We start from the raw sequence: 19,690 nt of genomic DNA, 5'->3' as shown, positions 1-19,690 counted from the left end.
AGTGTCTGAATTGACTCATTTGACTGAAGTTTTATTATGTGTGATGAATTGGTGATGGCACAAGGAAAAACTTTGCCAGGACATGCCAAGACTCCAACGCCATGACACACAAAGGCAGCATAACACATGAACCGAATAAACATCAAAAGCACAAGATGTCTCTCACCCATCTGGATCGTTCCTCGGGACCTGACTCAACCTTTTATTTCTCACATAACCTATCTACAAACCTAATTAAATAGAAAGCAGAATGTGGCTTGGCAACGCACAAAGAAAAATGAATGGGATTAACTGTTACCTATACAGCTCTTTATGTACCGCACGCTTTTGCTGTCAGAGCTTTTAAGAAACCACTAATGAATTTGTGAACCCCAGTTTCTTGGAAGAACGCTGTGTTCCCCCTGGTTAACTGAGATGAACATGCAATATAGACGAAACACGGAGGATTCCACAGTTTTACTTCTGGAAAGTGAGTGGATTGGAAGTTTGCCATTCGGGTTGTGAATCACTGGGTCATAAAGCCACTTAGTTGTCCAAATGTCCTGCTAGGTGCTAGCGATTCCAGTACACCTGCTTTGGATGCCTTTGTGCACCACTGCTGATGTATGCGCAGGTGAGAAGGTAAATCTGTGTATTTGCAGGCCTCCCCAGTGTTATCTGGAAGCACATGGCAGTCTACCTGGATGACCTCATGCTTTGGCCTTTTGCAGTTGAAGAGAAGCAAAGGCATTATAGTGGCCAGGCTGAGGTCATAGTGAGATAGGGCCTGTGGAAACACTGATGCTCCTGCTAACATGACTGGCCTTGGAAACTACTCCCGCAGGAACCCCAAAAAACAGGACAGTAAAATCGCACTGGGCGGTCAGACAAGAGAGGAGATTAGCTGAAGGTTGAGCCAAAAACAGACCAGCTCTTTCCCCCAGGTTTTGAGTTCAGCAGAGGGGACATACAGGTGAAGTGTGGATTTCCCGTAATATTCCATGAGGGAGATGTATTCCATTATATATGCTAATAATCACCAGGTGGCAGCCATCCTTACATTCCCTTCCTTTTAAGCGTATTAAAGACAGATGACCCAGAACAGAAGGACAGCAGGAAGTATTTGTGCTAAATTTGTGCTGGTCATTCACCGTACCTATTTTTCCACAACTTCTGCCTTGTAAAAGTTTTAATGCACTTCTTACAAAATGACATCATTTCATGGCTCACTGTAATGTCACCATAACCTGTTGGGGAGAAAAGAGTTTTTTTTTTTCATTACAAACAATCTCGTGAACCAGTATTTAGATCCTGGATCATATCATAATATTAGGAAATGCTGAAGTAGTTTACTGTAAGTCATCACAGTTCTGTTTGTTTTTTTTATGTGCACACATGTTTTAACTTTAATTCTGTTTGTGTCCTTGTTTTTCTGCCAGACGGAGGCAATGAAAGGGGCTCTGAAGGATTTAAATCTGAACATTGTGGAAATGACTGATGAGAATGCGACACTGGATGGAGGAGATGTCCTTTTTACGGGTACGTCACTCTGCCTCTTCAATCACTGTATTTTATTGATTATTCATTAACCTTTGTCTGGTCATTCCAAACCAGCAAACTGAGACTTCCCTCTCATTTTTGAGTCCCACAACATCAACGACACCACTTCATAGATCTGAACCAGCCAAGATATTAATATATTGTGGGGATTAGAGAAATATTTTGCTGCTATTGGTCATAATTATCATCATTACCATTGCATTAATAATACAATCTGCAGTATTGTTATTGCATTCAGATGTTTAAACATATTGGCACCCAATTAGCCTTTATTACAGGTGCAGTGATAACCACTTTAAACTGTTGAGTTGAATCTATAATCTTAAATGCTTTTGAATGCTTTTTATAATCTTAAATGTTTATATGCAGATTACATTGCATTATAAAAGAAAGGCCTAACTCTGAGTACACTCTGTGCCAAAGTAGACAGGAAGCGCAGGCTTTTGCAGAGCGTGTTTGTGAAAGTGAAACTAAAGCAGAGTCTAAGTGTGAGTTACTTTGAGGAGCTGTTGGGAGGATGCTATTTGAATAACCAGATTATTCATTATTGTCTTTTATTCATTTATATCTTTTGATTAAGCTTTTAGTAGAGGTTCTTGATTAAAACATTTATTCAACATATTACAGATATAGTTTCAGTTAGGTTATTATGCACATGAGAATTGGCCTCTCTTCTCATAAGACAAAGTTTGTGTGAGGTCGAGCCACACACACACATACACCTGCACACACTGTAGGTAGGCTTATGTTCTAGGTGAGAGTTCAGATGTATTTGCTTGCAACTGCATTTTTGTGCGTGCAGAATTGCTAGTTTGTTGCAGAGCATGGCCCGAGGTTTTGGAGAAGCGAGAGTCAGAAGATGGACAGGAAGCACCTGCCGTGGAGACTGAGACAATGTTCTTTGCAAACTGTGTTAAAAGTCATTGTGGTTTTGATTTAGCGTATGCATGTATTGTATCTGATGACGCATGAGGGGGCGATAACCCTGATGAATCAAAAGCAATCTGAAGTGTCTTTTTGGGCAGAGATCTACAGCTGATGTTTTGCAGTGTGCATCTCCCCACGCTGCGTGAGTTCATTAAAATCATCGTTTGACTCCACCCGGCCGGATCATTGTTGTTATTTTGGAATTCCTCCTTTATCCCTCCTCAATATTTGAACCCTTAACAATATCTAAACATTTTTATGCACATGGACTGAAATCTTGCAGTGCTCCCCCTGCTCAAGGAGGCACATGTACAGGCTCATCTTAAGTTTGTGAGTGAACATCTAAACAATTCAGAGAAAAACTACCTGCTCCCGCTATACTTAAGGGAAGAGAAATAGTGAATATGATCTAAAGAATCCCAATCCTATTGGAAATCTGTGGAGAGAGCTGAAGCTTTAAACTGCCAAGCTGCAGCCAAGAAACCTAAAAGATTTAGAGAGTTTTTGTAAAGACGAGCGGCCCAAAATCTCTTCTGAGATGTGTGCACACCTGGTGGAAACATCTTAATGCTGTGCTTGCCAACTGGTTTCTCCAGTCTGCGACTATAAATGTACAAATTCAGCAGGAGATCTAATACTTATTTCATCCACTGTAAATATCAGCATCCTGATATTTAATCTCTTGCAGTTCATTCATGAATTGTATTTTAAATAACTGGGGGTCGTGCAGTCAAATGGTTCACTGAGCAGTTTGAGGAAGTTACTTTTTTACTTAGACCTGTACAGGTTAAAAAAAAAACTTCACAAAGAAACCCAAGTCCTTAGTTTGTAGCTTAAATTCATCGAGGTTCAGGAATGGCTGTTTTGCTACAGATAAATGTGTATGACCAGAGGCCAACCTGTTGTGTCACAGAGAGAGGTAAAGAGGAGTCATGTGATCCTTTTGTTTCCAGAAATATAGTATAATGCTATCATCTGGAAACAAATAGTGCCTTTTTCATCCTGGACATGCTTTTCAGCCATTCACCATTTTGTTTAAGTTACCTTTTTAAAAAAAAAAAAAAACTTAAACCTGTACACTTAATCTGTGTACAGAAGGCCACCTACATTTTTGTATACGGTGCAATTAAGTATTTAAAAAGTGTTTAAAATAATTACAAACACAAATTTCACAGTGAGGTCTTTATCTTTATATTTAAAACAAAGTCTTTGAAAGCATGAAATGTCTCATATCATGCAAATTTGAAGTCATGACTGTTGGAATAAATATCTTAAGGGATGAGGAGAAACTCTGTAGCTAACAACACATAGTCTAAGGAGCTTGGAAAGAAAAGTGCCTGGACTTCTTTAAGTTGCTTGAAGACGTTTCACCTCTCATCCGAGAAGCTTCTTCAGTTCTAAGGTCCTCCAGTTCCAGACCTTCAGTATCTTCTACTATGATGACCTGGATGACTTTGAACCTTCACAGACATACTAACAACACATAGAACTTGGTGATTTGCTGTGTTTAGGTTGTATGAGGACTACTCTACTTGTTAGAAATGTAGTGAAATGGCAGAGGGTAGCCTCTAGTTCATACTCTGTGAGCAGACAGTTGCGTGTCTGTAAATATGCATCTGTGCTTTGAGATCCTCCACACAGGCATTCCTCCATGTGACCTCGATGACCCGGTGCCTCAGTGAACCTAGCTGTACATCCCACCGACAAACAAAACCGTCATGTGCCATTCTGCACAGTAAGACCACGGTGCAAGCAAGAGCATGGTGGTCTTTTATTCGATTTTCTGTATGTTCACTTACAGTCGTGAGTTAAAATGTGGGTCAGTATCTTCTCCGCTTCACAGACCACTAGGAAAATGCACAGTACAGTTAATTGGGTTTCTAGACACTGGCTCTGTGCTGTTGTTCCTTCCAGCTGAAATTGGTTTCACATGGCAGAGCTAGAAACATTTCCTGTTGGCAAGGCATGTGCTAATGGCTTATAGTGTAAAGGCTCAGCAGCAACATTAGGAGCCCATCCCTTAGCTCAGTGTGCTGCTCAATACCTCGCCAGGCATTCAAGGCTTTCTGCCTATGTGCCACCATACTAACCACAGTTGGCCCCCCTTCGCAGGCATGCATAAAGTACACGGTGTGCTGTCTGGAGTATTCTGCTACTGTAGCTTCTCATGCTTGCTGTATTGCTGGTTTTCTGTTCACATACTTAAAAGATTCTCTCTACAGGTCGAGAGTTCTTCGTGGGACTTTCCAAACGGACCAATCAGAGAGGAGCAGAGATCTTAGCAGATGCATTTAAGGTGAATTTATGTAGCAAAGTAGTGCCTGCATTCTTGCATGGAAATGCAAATAAGTTGGTGAATGTGGGCTACACTTGTTTGTTTGTGCTGCTGTTGGTTCTTTAGCTTGTAACGTCTGGCCACTGAAGAAGATAGAAGTCTCTTTTTGTTTAAAAAGTCTTTGTCATGGACTGAAACAAAGTGTCAGGAATAATGTTTAAGATCCCGAATGCTCAACATTTGTTCAACTACAAATGATCGGGAAAGAAGGGAAGTGGCTGAGGATGAATTGTACCTAAAGATAATAGGCTGAAAAGCATCAAATGTTCTGTTTAGGTGAGGGAAGCTGTAGTCACAATTCTATTTCAATCAATTGTTTCAAGTAAAAGTAAAGGCTTGTCACTGGAAAAGTTCACAACTGATCCATTACATAAGAAGTAAAAGTAGTATCTCAAATATATTTCCTAAATATATTCCTGACCGGAAGGCCTCAGTCAGTACGGATCGGGAACTGCACCTCCAGCACCACCACACTGAGCACTGGGGCCCCACAAGGCTGTGTGCTCAGTCCTCTGCTGTTCACACTGCTGACTCATGACTGTGTAGCAACACACAGTTCAAATCACATCATTAAGTTTGCTGATGACACGACCGTGGTGGGTCTCATTAGCAAGAACGACAAGTCAGCGTACAGAGAGGAAGTGCAGAGGCTAACGGACTGGTGTAAAGACAACAACCTGTCTCTGAATGTTGACAAGACAAAAGAGATGGTTGTTGACTTTAGGAGGACACGAGGCGACCACTCACCGCTGAGCATCAACAGCTCCTCTGTGGAGATCGTCGACAGCACCAAATTCCTGGGCATCCACCTGGAGAAGGACCTCAGCTGGTCCCTCAACACCAGCTCCCTGCACAAGAAAACCCAACAGCGTCTCTTCTTTCTGAGAAGACTGAGAAAGGCCCAGCTTCCATCACCGATCCTGACCACCTTCTATAGAGGAACTATCGAGAGCATCCTGAGCGGCTGCATCACTGTCTGGTTTGGGAACTGTGCCATATCGGACCGCAAGACCCTACAGCGGATAGTGGGAACAGCAGAGAAGATCATCGGGGTCTCTCTCCCCTCTATTGAGGACATCTACACCACACGCTGCATTTGCAAAGCCACCAGCATTGTGGCTGATCGGACACACCCCTCTCACACACTCTTCACACTCCTGCCATCTGGAAAAAGGTACCGAAGCATTCGGGCACACACATCCAGACTGTGCAGCAGCTTTTTTCCACAAGCCATCCGTCTCCTCAGCAAAATGGGAGTGGACTGATAAACACACACACACACACACACACACCCACACACACACACACCCACACACACACACACACAAACATTATCACTCAGCTTAACTCAACTACCTCAAAACATTGAGACTGGACTGACTAACCAAGACAAGCGCAAACACACTGACCTACACCACCAAACTATCGTACACACCAACCTGTAAATGCTCTTTTGCACAGTATTATTACTGGACTTGTTGCACTAACTTCTTTACTTCCTAATTTTTGCTGCTACACTAAGGAATGTTTACTGTTCCTCCACTACCTCAACTCATCATCACAAAACCTTATTATTATGTTACATTGTGTTTTTTTGTCACACTGTCACTTTGTTGCTCTTATTTGCACATTTGCACGTGCACTTTGTTGTCTGCTGTCTGTTAACAAAAAAAAAAAGTCTTCCTTAGATAGTTAGTTTTTGTTAATTTATGTTGTAATTTATGTTAGGTCAGTCTGTCTTGTCTCTGCTAGCCAGCTAACTAGGCCTCTTAGTTAGCTAGTTTAGTGTTTTCTGTTAATTTATGTTGTAAATTTATGTTGCATGTAGCACCTTGGTCCTGGAGGAACTTTGTTTCGCTTCACTGTGTACTAACTGTATATGGTTGAAGTGACAATAAAGCCAACTTGACTTGACAATATGAAAACATTCTTTTTAATAATCTTTTTCTTTAAAGCCTTCTGCAAGCAATTATACATCTCAAACAAGAAAGGAGGAGATAAATGTGATATCAATCATGGAGGCTTTAGGCCAGGAGGGTAATAGTATCATCACTCCATCTTGTTTTTTGTTTTTTTTTCATTAAGCTCTGCTGCCCTTTTTTTCCTCTAATTCCATTCTGTTCTCCATCCATCTCTGCCTCACTCCTTCCTTTTGAGCCATTATATATCTTCATCGTATATAGTCTTCCATCTCTGCTTTCACTTCTTCCTTTGCTGTATTCACTTTGCAAATCCCTCTGAGGACATCCGATGTACCAGTCAGCATTGAGGCTACTTTGTGGACATAAAAAAATACCAGTTGTTGCTAGGAGATGTGAAAACCCTTTCAGGACATCCCACTGAGTGTACATGGAGGTACATTAGCCCTTTTTATTGTAAGCCAGCATTAGCATTCAATGAGTTCTGAATCCCAAAATATATACATAAAGGAGGGTGTAACACTGAATAAAAATAAATAAAGTTTTAAAAGGTCTTTCTACTTTTTATTATTAAGCTCCACTGCGCTCTGAGAGTATTGATTAGTGCAGCTGTAAAAAGTCCCTGTAGCAATTAAGAGTTTGATCCTAGTTCCAGATTTCATCTGCCTTTGAGGCATTTTTAATCGAGTGCTGGTGCAAACTTCTGCCACCTCTGTATATAATGATTAAAGAAAGTAGTTGATGACACAAATGAAGCTGATTTGGGTGAGTAAACCTCTTAATCAGTTCACAGGCACTTTCTTCCTGTCCCATTATTAACCTCAATCATTCCATTCACTCATCACTGCTGTGATGACACACTGTTATTCTCATACTCAGCATTCTCATATCAGTGTCATTACTCAAAAAAGCAATGTATCAAATATTACTCAGTACTCTCTGAAGAAAGTATTTTTTACACTTCCCTTTACAATATTTTTATGCTTCTCAGCAAAGTGGCCTGAATCACACTGCCACATAATTACCAACTGACAATATAGACGTATCTGGGGTCTGCATACACTCAGCTTTAACATTATTCCGCTAGCTTTGTGTTAGCCGTCCAGATGTTTACAAAGAGCTGATGCTATGTCCAAATTGAGGGCAGTTACGTGTTACATTACTGGAAAACTGTAATCACAGTTTTCGGGCAATCATTTTTTGTAGGACATTCATAGTTCCATCAAAAGTTTTATCACAGGTAAAAAGAAACTTCCCGGCTTCCTCCTGCAGCACAAAGACGTGCAGCTAGTTAGGTTAACTGGTGATTCTAAATTGCCCAATAGGTGTTAATGTGAGTGCGAATGGTTGTCTATCTCTCTGTGTTTGCACTGCAACAGATCAGGGATCTTCCCAGGGTGTACCAACCTCTCGCCCTGTGACAGCTGGGATCGGCTTCAGCCCCGCTGTGACTCTAAAAATTGGATAAGCGGAAGAGAATCGATGGATGAAGTTTAATAAGAGATTAATTTCTTTATGCCAATTAAATTTCTCAGAGAAAGACGTGAAAAAAACACCACTTGTTGGGTGTAATGTGTTACGTGGTATGAGGTTGTTTCTGTTTGTTATAAATAAATCCTAATTAGAAAATGCTGATGTAAATCGATAGTGCCATCATCATTAATTGTGCTTCATTCTAGATACTTAATTCATTATTGTGTTACTGAGCTTTTAGATAAATAACATTGGATTGTGCTAATTTTTCCCCCCAAACCTTTTAGTTTTCATTTATTCCATCAGGTTGTGCATAAAGTGTTCTGAGATATAGCTGAGGAAACATTTGTCCTCTTAGACAGAAGTGGACAGCAGCTTTGTTAGGGCCAAATAGTTACGGCCAGACAACATTGTCAAGATACTCCTAGATCAAAAAATGCTGCTTTAAACTACTCGATGCCTTTAGAGGACTTCTAGAGATTCACTCAGTTTCCATGCAGATTTATGTTAGCCATGGCTTGCTTTTCACTACTACATCCATGGGAAAAAAAATACAACATAAAAGCAATATTTCAAGCTAAACCAAGAGATTAGCTTCAGGGAATACTTGGACAAGCAGGCTGCAAACAGGATCACAGTGGTTGGTCACAAAGGTTGAACCTGTCTATCCTGCTGGCTGTTCTTTTAAAGTGAAGATGTTCTGCTTGACCTATTCGTAACACTTTTGGATTCCCTCTGAACAGTCATGACAAATCCAAAAGCTGGCTAACACACAAGTTCAGAGGTGGGTTATACTGTTCAAGAGTTGAACGCATTACCATAGCCTGAATGGCCTTACTGTAGTGCTTCCATCTTCCCATCTGTATCTGATTTGAATTCCTCATTATGGATTCCTCTGTGTTTTCTGTTATCTCTGATAAGACAGGACTTAATGATGCGTCTCTGGCAAAAGACAGTAGGAAAAATCACTTAAGCGTCAATTGTTGTTCTTTCCGTTTTATATCAGATGGATTTCTCCTGTCGCTGTTGTTTTTTCCTTTCATTTTCAAATTAAGGATCACTTTGTTGCCAGGTTATTTAGTAGCCTACTCCACAACTGCATACAGATGTTGATTATCTCTTTATGGTCCGCACAGAGGTCAGAGTAATTGGTGTTATTGATGGGGTCCGTTTATTTTGGAAGTAATATAGAGGTTAAACCGCCTCTTTTCTGCCATGGGTAAGAAGTGCTGACCAGCTCAGCTTGCTTTACCTTTTTTCTTCAGTCAGTCAAGTTTTCAGCTAACAACATGGCAGCTGGTGAAGATGAAAAGCAAGCCTTTCTTCCCTTAAGGATTTATCTTGGTAAGGACGAATGCATGACTTGCATTTCCAATTTTGCACAGAAACTTCCTGTTTATGGATAAGGAATGATAAAAAAATTATACAATTCAGTTGTTCTCACTCGAAATCAGGAAGACATCAGCAAAGGGGGTAATTTAGGTCTTTCATGTGATGAAGTCACAATAACTGGGTGAATTATGGTGTCGTTTTATTGGTGCCATACAAATATTTACTTGAAAACTGTTAGCATATAGTTGAAAGAAAAAATGGGGTGTAATGATGGAAAATGTACACTTCCTTTGTAAGTTTTATGAAGCTGAACGCTATAAAAACCCCTTCAAAACACATTGTGTGATTAAGAAAACATATGGGCGTCTGTTGGAAAAGTTCTTTTCTTAGGTGCGAAGTTGAATTTATAAGGTCATCCAAATGTATTCAGGAACAAAAGGTCTTAGAAAATAAGCTTCGACTCTCTTTATCCTGTCAGATTTTAAATTGCATCTTGGTCTCACTTCAAGGTTTACGAATCACAGTAGGACCCATCTCCGGCTTAAGAAGTCTCTCCCACATGAAGGCCTGAGTCCTTGCTTCTAATGTTTAATCGCTCGATTCCTTCTGCTGGGTAAAACAAAACAAAGTCAGGGGTAAAACAATATTTCCGTTAAATATGCTGCAACTCCAACGTGGCCTTAAGGCTTTAATCCTTGCAAAGAAGGCGGCTTTCAACGGATGTTTTAATGAGAGTTCTTAGTCCAAAATCAACCGTTAAAGGCTAAAGGTAAATGTAAAACTATAGGTTCCAAAACAGTTCTGTTCATCTGCAAAAACAAGCCATATAGCTGTCAGATAGGATTTCTTTAATCCTATTTTTATTGTTTTTTTATCCTTTGGGTCGGAGCTTTAGAAGCCTGTATGATTCTTTTTCTCATTAGAAGTGGTTGCATGAACGCTAAAGTTCTCTGCCTTAGTTTAAACAGCTATGGTCACTGGCAGGCAGGGCCGAGTTTTGCATTTCTGTGCACCAATCAGGTTTTAAAAACGTGTAAAGAAAAATGCGATGGCAGTCACGATGTCGCTATAAATCCAATCAAACCCTCCCACACAGTCTTAACAAATGAGGATGTTTAGCAGTATCTTTAAAGCGATTCTTACGTAAGACACTTAACATTTGAAACGTTCCAGGGGTTCTGTGAAAACCAACCAGAATCCAGGTGTTAATAAAACTGTTATCGCTGCCAGTTCTTCTAAGTACCCTTTATGTAACGTGTGTTTTTGTAACACTTTTAATGGCAACATTTGGTTTGCAGACGTCCCACAGCCAGAAAAAGCCTTTCAGAACTGGCTCCTACAAGGTGCTGCGTAATCTCCCCATGAGCCCTGAGATCAACAGCATCTCTCAGACCATCTTGCTTTTTCCGCTACTGAGCTGTACAATACTTTATTTCAATGCCACTTTAGGCCCCATGATACCACACAGATCACTGCTGAGCTTTTACAATCTACAGTAAAACTTTACACACACATATACATATAGCCCTATATTATAATGAATGATGTTTTAGCTCATTGTTGTACTGTAGTTTAATGGATGGAGAAGCATTGTTGCTGAGTAGTAACGTCCTTTTGTATCATTTGTTTAAAACCGTTCGTTCACCTACATTCAGATAAAAAGCTCTGTCTTATCAGTAAAGAACTACTTGAGGAAACCTGTTAGCAGGTGATGAGAAAGCCTGTTAAATATTTAAAGCTACAAACCCCAAATGATTAGCATTACCTGACCCTGTCCTATCATCATGAAATGAAAGTCATATTATTTGAGCTTATTAAGCGTTTGTAATGATATTGTGTTTTACAGGACTATGCTGTTTCCACTGTGCCTGTGCTCGAAGGCCTGCACCTGAAGAGCTTCTGCAGCATGGGAGGACCAGGCCTTATTGTAATCGGCTCCAGTGAACCAGCACAGAAAGCCCTCAAAGTATGGAGCTTGTGTATGTGTGTTTATGTATGTACACCGTAACTATGCTCTCCCTAGCTGTAGTCATGGAAACCTGTGAATTGATGTATTGGCAGTCTTTTCTTTACTTTGACGCACATTGAAGTAGTGGATCCTTTTTCTTTTTTTTTTTTTTGTTTCATCGTTTGGTTGACATTCTGCTTGATCCGTTAGTATGAACAACCCTGAAAGAATAACGCGACAAGACAGGACATTGCACGTGTTGATTCAGAGCAGACTCCCTTACTTACAGTTTGTTGGCGGCTTCCCACTCCAGGCACATTGAAACCACCTGTCACCTAAATCCATCCCCATTAATTCATATTCTCAGCTAATCTGCGGGGATTGCCCCTGGCGCTCACACTCCAGCTTCAATTACGACTGTATTGTCCTTCCATTAAACAGCTTGAGCTCATTACTGCATAAAAGGCTCCTGTATCGATCGAGCTCCAACAACAGAAACCCGGGGACCGCCAAGACCGAACAGAGGAGACGGCTTACACCCCGACAGAGACGGATCGCTCGTTTGCACCGAGAGTGCAATAAATCTCGGCCCATCCCTCCCATGGAATTATCCCCCAAAATTCCCAAACATTAGCATGTGAACTTTTGCAGTGGCACAAACAAGAGAAATTCAGCGAAATGTGTATTTACACAACACAAAGGCAGGCAGTGTATATATAATTACATAAGTATGAAGACTTACAGGCAAGCACATACACCTTTGGGCTTGACAGGTTCCCTCTGGCAGTATTCCTCATTTGCCTTCTAGTATGATATCTCCCCCTGCTGGCTCAGTACTAAACAGAGTTACTGTAAATCAAGCAAAAGTCGCTTAGTGTATCTCAGAGAACATCAGGCAGCTCTTCCTAAGAAGGCTGAAGTACTCGAGAGAAGCACAAGGTTGGCCCTGTTGGTTTTGTAAGCATGTTTGCATTGCTAAAGTGTTCCCAGGAACCTATGCATCATTGCATAATAGAATTAATTTATAATCCAGTGCCAGCTCATTAAGATTCCTGCCTGTTTGATCACCCCAGTAATTAGCTACTGGGGCGAAGAGTGGCCGCTAGCGAAACTTAATGACAGACTGCTCGCTTTCTAATTATGGCTTACGTCACCCTCTCTCTCGCAACAATTAGCTCCTGTTTTAAAGGGCCTTTAACAGCCCTGGATTTGTAATTAGATAATGTTCTTTGTGTGAGGGAGAACGAGATCTTATGAATGCAGATTTAATGAATCCAAACTGTTCGTTTGGGATGTAGATGCAGCTCTTCTGGCGACGAGGCTCCTTGTCGAATGCAGCAGACACTTTGTGCAAATTAAAGTTGGAGCCCAGCTAATTCATTCTGTCTTTAGGGAGCTGCGCTTTGCTGGCGTTCAAGAAAATTTGGACCTGCCCTTATTTTTATTACGGGGTTGAGTAACGCATTACTCATTTGCAATCACAAAATAGCATCGACGATCTGTAGTTTGTATTTCGGCTATGCTCAGGAAGGCTGAGCGCACCGCGTATCTGTGTTTAGCAGAATGACCGGATGGATTTCATCATCCATCTGTTGCTGTCACTGCCAAGCTTTTCTCATGAAGTCATCATCCCAAAATACAGCCTGTGTCAGAGGCTGCAGCACCCTTTCCCTGTAATCTCGCACTACCCCCCTCCTTCCTACAGCAGACTGCCCGGCAGGCTGTAGATCATCAGTGGCCCCTTCACCCAGCCTAGCTTGATTCATGAGCTCATTGCTCTCTGTTGGTCAGAGTCTGATCTTCACCTCAAGGATGCTTGCACGCTTGAATTTTATAGATAATGAGGTGACGGCATGGTGAAGGTTCTGTTGGAGTTTTTTTTTTTTGATGGCCAAATCCAGTGTTGGAGAATGTAGGTTCCAGATTTGGATTATTTATATATTGAAGCTTTGTTTCTTGTTCTGTTTCTCCCATACTACATACTTACTCCATACCACTGTTACCATGTAAAACAGTCATAGATAAAAATCTAGAGCTAAGTTGACTTTATATCACCTCAGAACCATGATTGTCCGAACAACATTGAACAGCAATCCACCTGATAGCTGTTGCAATATTTTAGTTTGAGCAAATATAAAACTTGGCATTACTATCTAGTCCAGGGGTGTCAAACATAAGGCCCAAGATCCAGAATCGGCCCACCAGGGTTTGGAAAAAGTGGTTTTATAGCTTTTCCTCCCCCATGTGCATATCAAAATAAATAAGTAAAAAATCCTAAGCAAAAAACCCAGATTTTTACTCAGTAAGAAAAAACTAAGAAAAACAAAAATGTAATAATTACAGGACAGTCTGCGCCGTGTACTAACAGAACGTTTTCTGTAAATTTAAACAATTATTTCTTATTCTTATTCTTATCATGTAGCGAAAACAAGACATATCAGTGGAACTGTACTTCTTTTTCTGGCTGTATGTGGCCCATAATGTAAAACAAGTTTGACACCCTGATCTAGACCTTCACAGCATGTTCTAGGTTTCCTCTTGTGATACCACTGTGTCCCTGAATCAGCTGTAGGGGCCGATAGCAGCAGCCTTAAACATTAGATAAATGTCATCTGAAATTTCCTGCATCCTCCCCCTGCGTTTCCTTTTTCTGTGTACTTTTCCACTGAAAACATTACACTGCAGCAATAAAATACTAGACCAGTAATACCAAACATTTATGGTCCATCAACAGGAAGCAATTTCAGTCTCATTTCCTGTCCAGATCTGGAAGCTGCATCAAGTAGTATTTGTCTTGTGCGTGATGCCACCGCTCAGTGAAAAGCAATATTGTATAAGTTTTAAGCAGTTTCTGGGAAGGATTGCTAAAGTGAGCATTAGAAATGTTCACACCAGGTGCCAAGATAAAGATTCTGCTGATTCCCACATAAGGTCCTGGAAATTGTTGGTGTTTTTCTAGACTGCTCAGGTTTGTCATTGCCCCAGAGGGATTTTATTACCATCCAGTAAATATTTAGTTCGAGTAGCTTTTGAATGACTACATTTTGCTGCCCAGTTACCACTCTTGTGTATTAGCTGGACCTCAGCCATTGTTCGAATTAAGTCTGTGTCGATTGACTGTAGTTTAACACTTGGTGAAGATCCAGAATGACGACGTTAAAAGCCACTATTGTGTAAAGGTATCTAGGATAATTTCCTATACGTTTCAGTTCTTTAGGCTTAAGATTTGATTCAATTAAAGAATCTTTAAGTTTAGAAAAACACAAAAGAGGTCTGCCCCCTATATTGATTGGCTGCAGCGTCTGGCAGTGAACAGAAAACCAGCTGTTTCATTAGTCAGGTGAGGATTTAATTGAATTTCATGGATCAAAATTTTACATGAAACATGAGGAAATCTTGCTGTATGTCATTTCTCTTATGCGCATATTTCCCCTTGAATTTAATGAGAAAATGAAGAGTAAAGCAGGAACAACTGGGATCTTAGGTGGAGTCGACATTTTACTCACTCTTAATACTCACGTGTGTCACAGACCGTGTTGGCCCTCACCCTATGGACTTGAGTGTTTTCATTTAGGGCAGTTGCAGTCACATAACACTCCCACGAGTGACCTGGGAATGTCTGATTACGCATCTGCCGACATATGTGCGCACACTGCTGTGCTTCGTCCCGCAGCCCTGCACCCAGGAGTGCCATTTGTAGCTGATGTTTTACCACTTGTACCATTTGTAAATAGAAAAACTCGTTATAGCTGTTAGATGTACAAAAACAGTAGCTTCGTTGACAGTTTGGTGTACTTTTATAATGCAGCAGTCATAATATTACGCAGTGAAATCTTTTTTTATACCAACTCTGTTGGTATAAACAGTGGTTACTTAATGTGTTTGCTTTACATGCTGCACCTTCTAGAGATTTCATGTCCATTTAACAATGAATCTCTTAAGTTTTCTATTGGCTCTTACTAACTGCACACTTGTTTCTCTCTTTACCCTGACCAAACAATGATGGTGCTGCCAGAAACCCTAACATGTGTCATTTCCTGTGTCCTGAATACTTTCCCAGGAAAGCACTTAGAACAGCACATTTGCTGTTTGGATAGGAATAGGTGACTATTCACACTGGAAAAAGGTTGATTTTCTTTTTCTGTGAGTAGTGTGAGTATATTTGACTTATAATGCAATGGACATAATAAAACGTTCAGAGTAATGTATATTTCTATATAATGGTCTTGCAGTAATTGACCTTTTCCAATTTCTATATATGCCTTTGTCTTCCCTGGTGCAATGGATCCTGTCAGTGGGAAGTGAAATGAAAACATCTACAGCCACAAAGCCCACTGTGCTCACAAAGCACCAGTTTTTCTACCACATTTGTAGTAGTGTGTCATCGCATTCTCTCACAGTCACTCCTCTAAACCTTTATGTACGTCAAGCAGACGTCACACTTTTTGGATGCAGTGCAGTAGCCTATATGTAATTGGAGATTATCGAAATTTCAGAAGCAGGACCACGCCTCCAAACACACTCCTTCCGGTTCTCATCTATATAGGTTCCCCCAGTTCTGCCAGCTGTTCATTCTTGTTTACGTGCCCCTCCCTCCCCTTTTCAGTTCTTTAACTTCTTCACTTCTATTTAGTACATGGGGATCTGCCAGGTCCAGGAGCCGTCGCCAGTCCTCTTCGAGGCCTTCCCCAAACCGCAGCTTAATTCATGTCCAAGCTTTCGCCTTTACCTACTAAAATGCTGCCAAACCTAAAATGAGGACGTGGGCCCAGCTATGATAGATGAGATAGATAGATAGATAGATAGATAGATAGATAGATAGATAGATAGATAGATAGATAGATAGATAGATAGATATATGTGTATGTATATATATGTGTATGTGTATATATATATATGTGTGTATGTATGTATATGTATGTATGTTTAATTCAGGGGAAAAATCTCCCTTCTCAAAATATTTTTTCTGAATGTTGACATTTTTTTTTCACTAGCCTTCCCTCCCCTACCCGTCTCCGAGGTAACCATCTGCAGATGTTCTGCTCATAAACATTAAGAGGCACCTGCCTCTCCTCTGGTCATAACATCCTCACCCGCCGACTTCCACCTGGCAACGCGAGCGTCTTCTCAGCCCCCACCGCCGGTCCCACCTTCAGCTCCTTCAGATTACATAAATAACATGACATCTGCTGAGAAAGAATGTCTGTCTGCTCCTGTGTTCTCCATTAACCCACCCGGCCCCCTTCCCCCCCAGGCCCCTGTGGCGGTTTGGCCAGCAGAAGGATGTGGCGCTGACTTTTGGTATTGAGGCCTCACTTCTGAATCAAAATCTCTCATGGCCTGGCTTGTGTCTGTCTTTCTGAACATTATGTGGACTTTCACCTATGCATTTGCCTCAAAGTCTGTTTCCTGTCATGTCTCCTCACTCCCAATTGCGTAGATAATGCAGCAGATGAGTGACCATCGCTACGACAAACTGACAGTACCCGACGACCTCGCCGCCAACTGCATCTACATGAACCTGCCCAGCAAGGGACACGTGCTTCTACACTGCACAGCAGAGGAGTTTCCAGAGAGTGCAAAGGTGCTTTTCCCCATCCACATTCAGCAACTTTGTATCACTGACGATAAAGCACATTCATCCACAATCCTGGCAGGAAGGACCACCGTCAGAACAACCAAATTGGTTTAGCGGTTTAGATTTAAGGAGCACTTGTCTTTGTTGTTGTTCATCTTGTCCAGACCTCTGAGAAAAACAACTGGGGAAAGAAACCCTACAAAAGCTACATGGTTGTTTTAGTGGACCAATGCAGGCTAACCGCAGCCAGAGCTGTAATTTCTTTTTAACAAAAGAACCTGCAGTTTGATGAGAAGTGTCCTTTGTGAGCATCAGACCGCAGGCTAGGAGCCAGAGACATTGAGGTCTTGTTTTTCTCAGAACTTGAGCAAAGTTGTTCAAATCAGCTGCTGTAACAATTGGTTTAATATCATTGACAGGTTCAATGACTTCCAGTTTTACTGTTTTGGTTCACTCTGGCCAGTTTCAAATGTAAAGTGTTAAATCCACTGTGGCTGCCCAGCAACAATCAGCACAAACAGCATAATATGCAGCCAGCTGGTGAGCGTCGCAGACTTCATAGACCAACATTTCTCTCCCGAAAGATCAGGACTAATTGCCCTTTGAATATTAGACTTCTATTCATCAAATATATTGCAAATAAAACGTCTTTGACAAACTTTGAGAAACCGTGTTGGCTCAGCGGCTGTCTCGCCGTGTACATTTTCACTACACGGATACACACAGCTACGTGCTTTCTCAAATATCTCTGAAACATGCAGTGACCTACTTACATGCTGTTTATTTTTCAAGATGTGCCTTTCACCCGTTACACGTACTTGCTACAGTCGCTTGACGTGAATGACATGTTATTGTCTCACCTCCGTCTCTTTGGGGTTTGGACAGGCTGAGCCGTAACTGTTATTTAGATGCTTTGGGGTCATTCCACATCACAACAAGTCAAAAGAATTCTCACAGGATTGAACCTGGCAACCTGCAATCTGCAGAGACAGTACTCAAACCTCAAAATGTACTCTGTGGTTGAAACCTCAACCTCCGCCAGCTATTTTTAGAAGGAAAAATTCACCAAATTATGCGTCTTTGGACTAGAATCCACAGTGAAGACTTTTGTCAACAAGATTAACTGAGGGAATTCAACTTGAACATAATAAAATCTTGAGCATATCATACTTCCCTTTTTGAAAGCACATATTAACAGAACATTTGGAGCACTATTTGAGATATGTATGCTAGTTCCATGAACCAGTTTCCTCTCAAAGGTTCAAATGCTTCAGAAATTGACCTGGAACACAGTTTTGGCTCCAAAAACTGTCTTTTTAGAAATTGTAGCCTGAAGAGAGTGGAAAAATATTAATAGCACAAGATATAACTTCTACTACTTCTTCTTTTGGCTGTTCCCTACAGCAGATCATTTACGTCCATCTCACGCAATGTCTAGCATCCTTCACTGCCACACCAGCCCTCTGCATATCCTCCTTCACGGCATCCATGAATCTTCTTTGTTGTCTTCTTCTTTTCCTCCTGCCTGCCAGCTCTATCTTCAAAACCCTTTGTCCACTGTATCCACTATCCCTCCTCTGTACATGTCCAAACCATCTCATCCTTGCCTCTCTGACTTCTAAGTAAAATCTGAGCATCTCATCCTCCTGTTTTTTGGGTTCGCCACAATCTCCAAGCTATCCATCAAAGCAGATCTCACTACCATCTTCTTAAGCTTTCCTTTCACTCTTGTCTTGCTTCTACTGACTTTCATCCCTCTTCTCTCCAGAGCATACCTCCACCTCTCCAGACTCTCTTCCACCTGCTCTCTGCTCTCACTACAATCACAATGCTGTCTCTAAACGTCACAGTCCACAGAGATTTCTGCCTGAACTTATCTGCTAACATGTCCATTACCAATGTAAACATGAAGGAGCGCAGAGCTGAAGTAATCCCACACCCACCTTAAACCCATCCGTCACTCCTACTACTACACATCTCACCACTGTTTCACTCTCCTTATACATGTCCTTTCCAGCCTCACATACTTCTTTGTCACTCCTGACTTCCTCATGCAGTACCACAGTTCCTTTCTTGGCACCCTATCGGTTGCTTTCTCTACAAACACAAAGACATAGTGCAGCTCCTTCTCTGTACTTTTCCATCAACACTCTCAAAGCAAACATCGGGTCTGTAGTGCTCTTTCTCAGCATGAAGCCATACTGCTGCTCACTGATCATCACCTCTCTTCTTAACAACTCTTCAGCTTCAGCAGCTCTTTCTCATATCTTTATAGTATGGCTCATCAACTTTATCCCTCTGTGATTACTACAGCTCTGCACATAACCCTTGTTCTTTAAAATGAATACCAGTACACACCTTCTCAAATCTCCATTCATGCTTTCAGTCTCCGAGAGATAATACAAGCCGTAATGTAGCAAGGGCAGTTTTATCTGAACTGACTATCCTGTCTAGCACAGTTCCCAGGGGAACTTGTTGCTTGTTCCCTCAGTGAGATGTAGAGATTTGTCAGCACAATTACCAAGACACTGCAAGATGTCTGCTGCTTTCTGATTCTAAACACTGTCTGGCCTGATCTCCGGTCTATTTTTAGTTGGCTCGTGAAGTTACATAATAATTCCACATCAACAAAGGCAGGG

At 41.2% G+C, this 19,690-nt stretch overlaps 1 protein-coding gene across 6 annotated transcripts in view; it reads left to right on the top strand.

Moving 5' to 3' along the window:
• Positions 1 to 19,690, top strand: part of ddah1 (dimethylarginine dimethylaminohydrolase 1) — an 81,747-nt gene that overhangs the window by 58,016 nt on the left and 4,041 nt on the right. For all 6 annotated transcript variants that reach the window (XM_005923915.3, XM_042220670.1, XM_005923916.3 and 3 more), the window contains 4 exons: positions 1,419 to 1,518; positions 4,689 to 4,762; positions 11,372 to 11,491; positions 16,914 to 17,057. In XM_005923915.3, coding sequence (XP_005923977.1) covers positions 1,419 to 1,518; positions 4,689 to 4,762; positions 11,372 to 11,491; positions 16,914 to 17,057 — 438 coding nt within the window. The remainder of the gene's footprint in view (positions 1 to 1,418; positions 1,519 to 4,688; positions 4,763 to 11,371; positions 11,492 to 16,913; positions 17,058 to 19,690) is intronic.

This window comes from Haplochromis burtoni, unplaced genomic scaffold, assembly GCF_018398535.1.
Source record: "Haplochromis burtoni strain Fernald_Lab_line unplaced genomic scaffold, NCSU_Asbu1 Contig_53, whole genome shotgun sequence".
Lineage (NCBI taxonomy): Eukaryota > Metazoa > Chordata > Actinopteri > Cichliformes > Cichlidae > Haplochromis > Haplochromis burtoni.
This window is presented reverse-complemented; position numbering and strand designations above follow the sequence as displayed.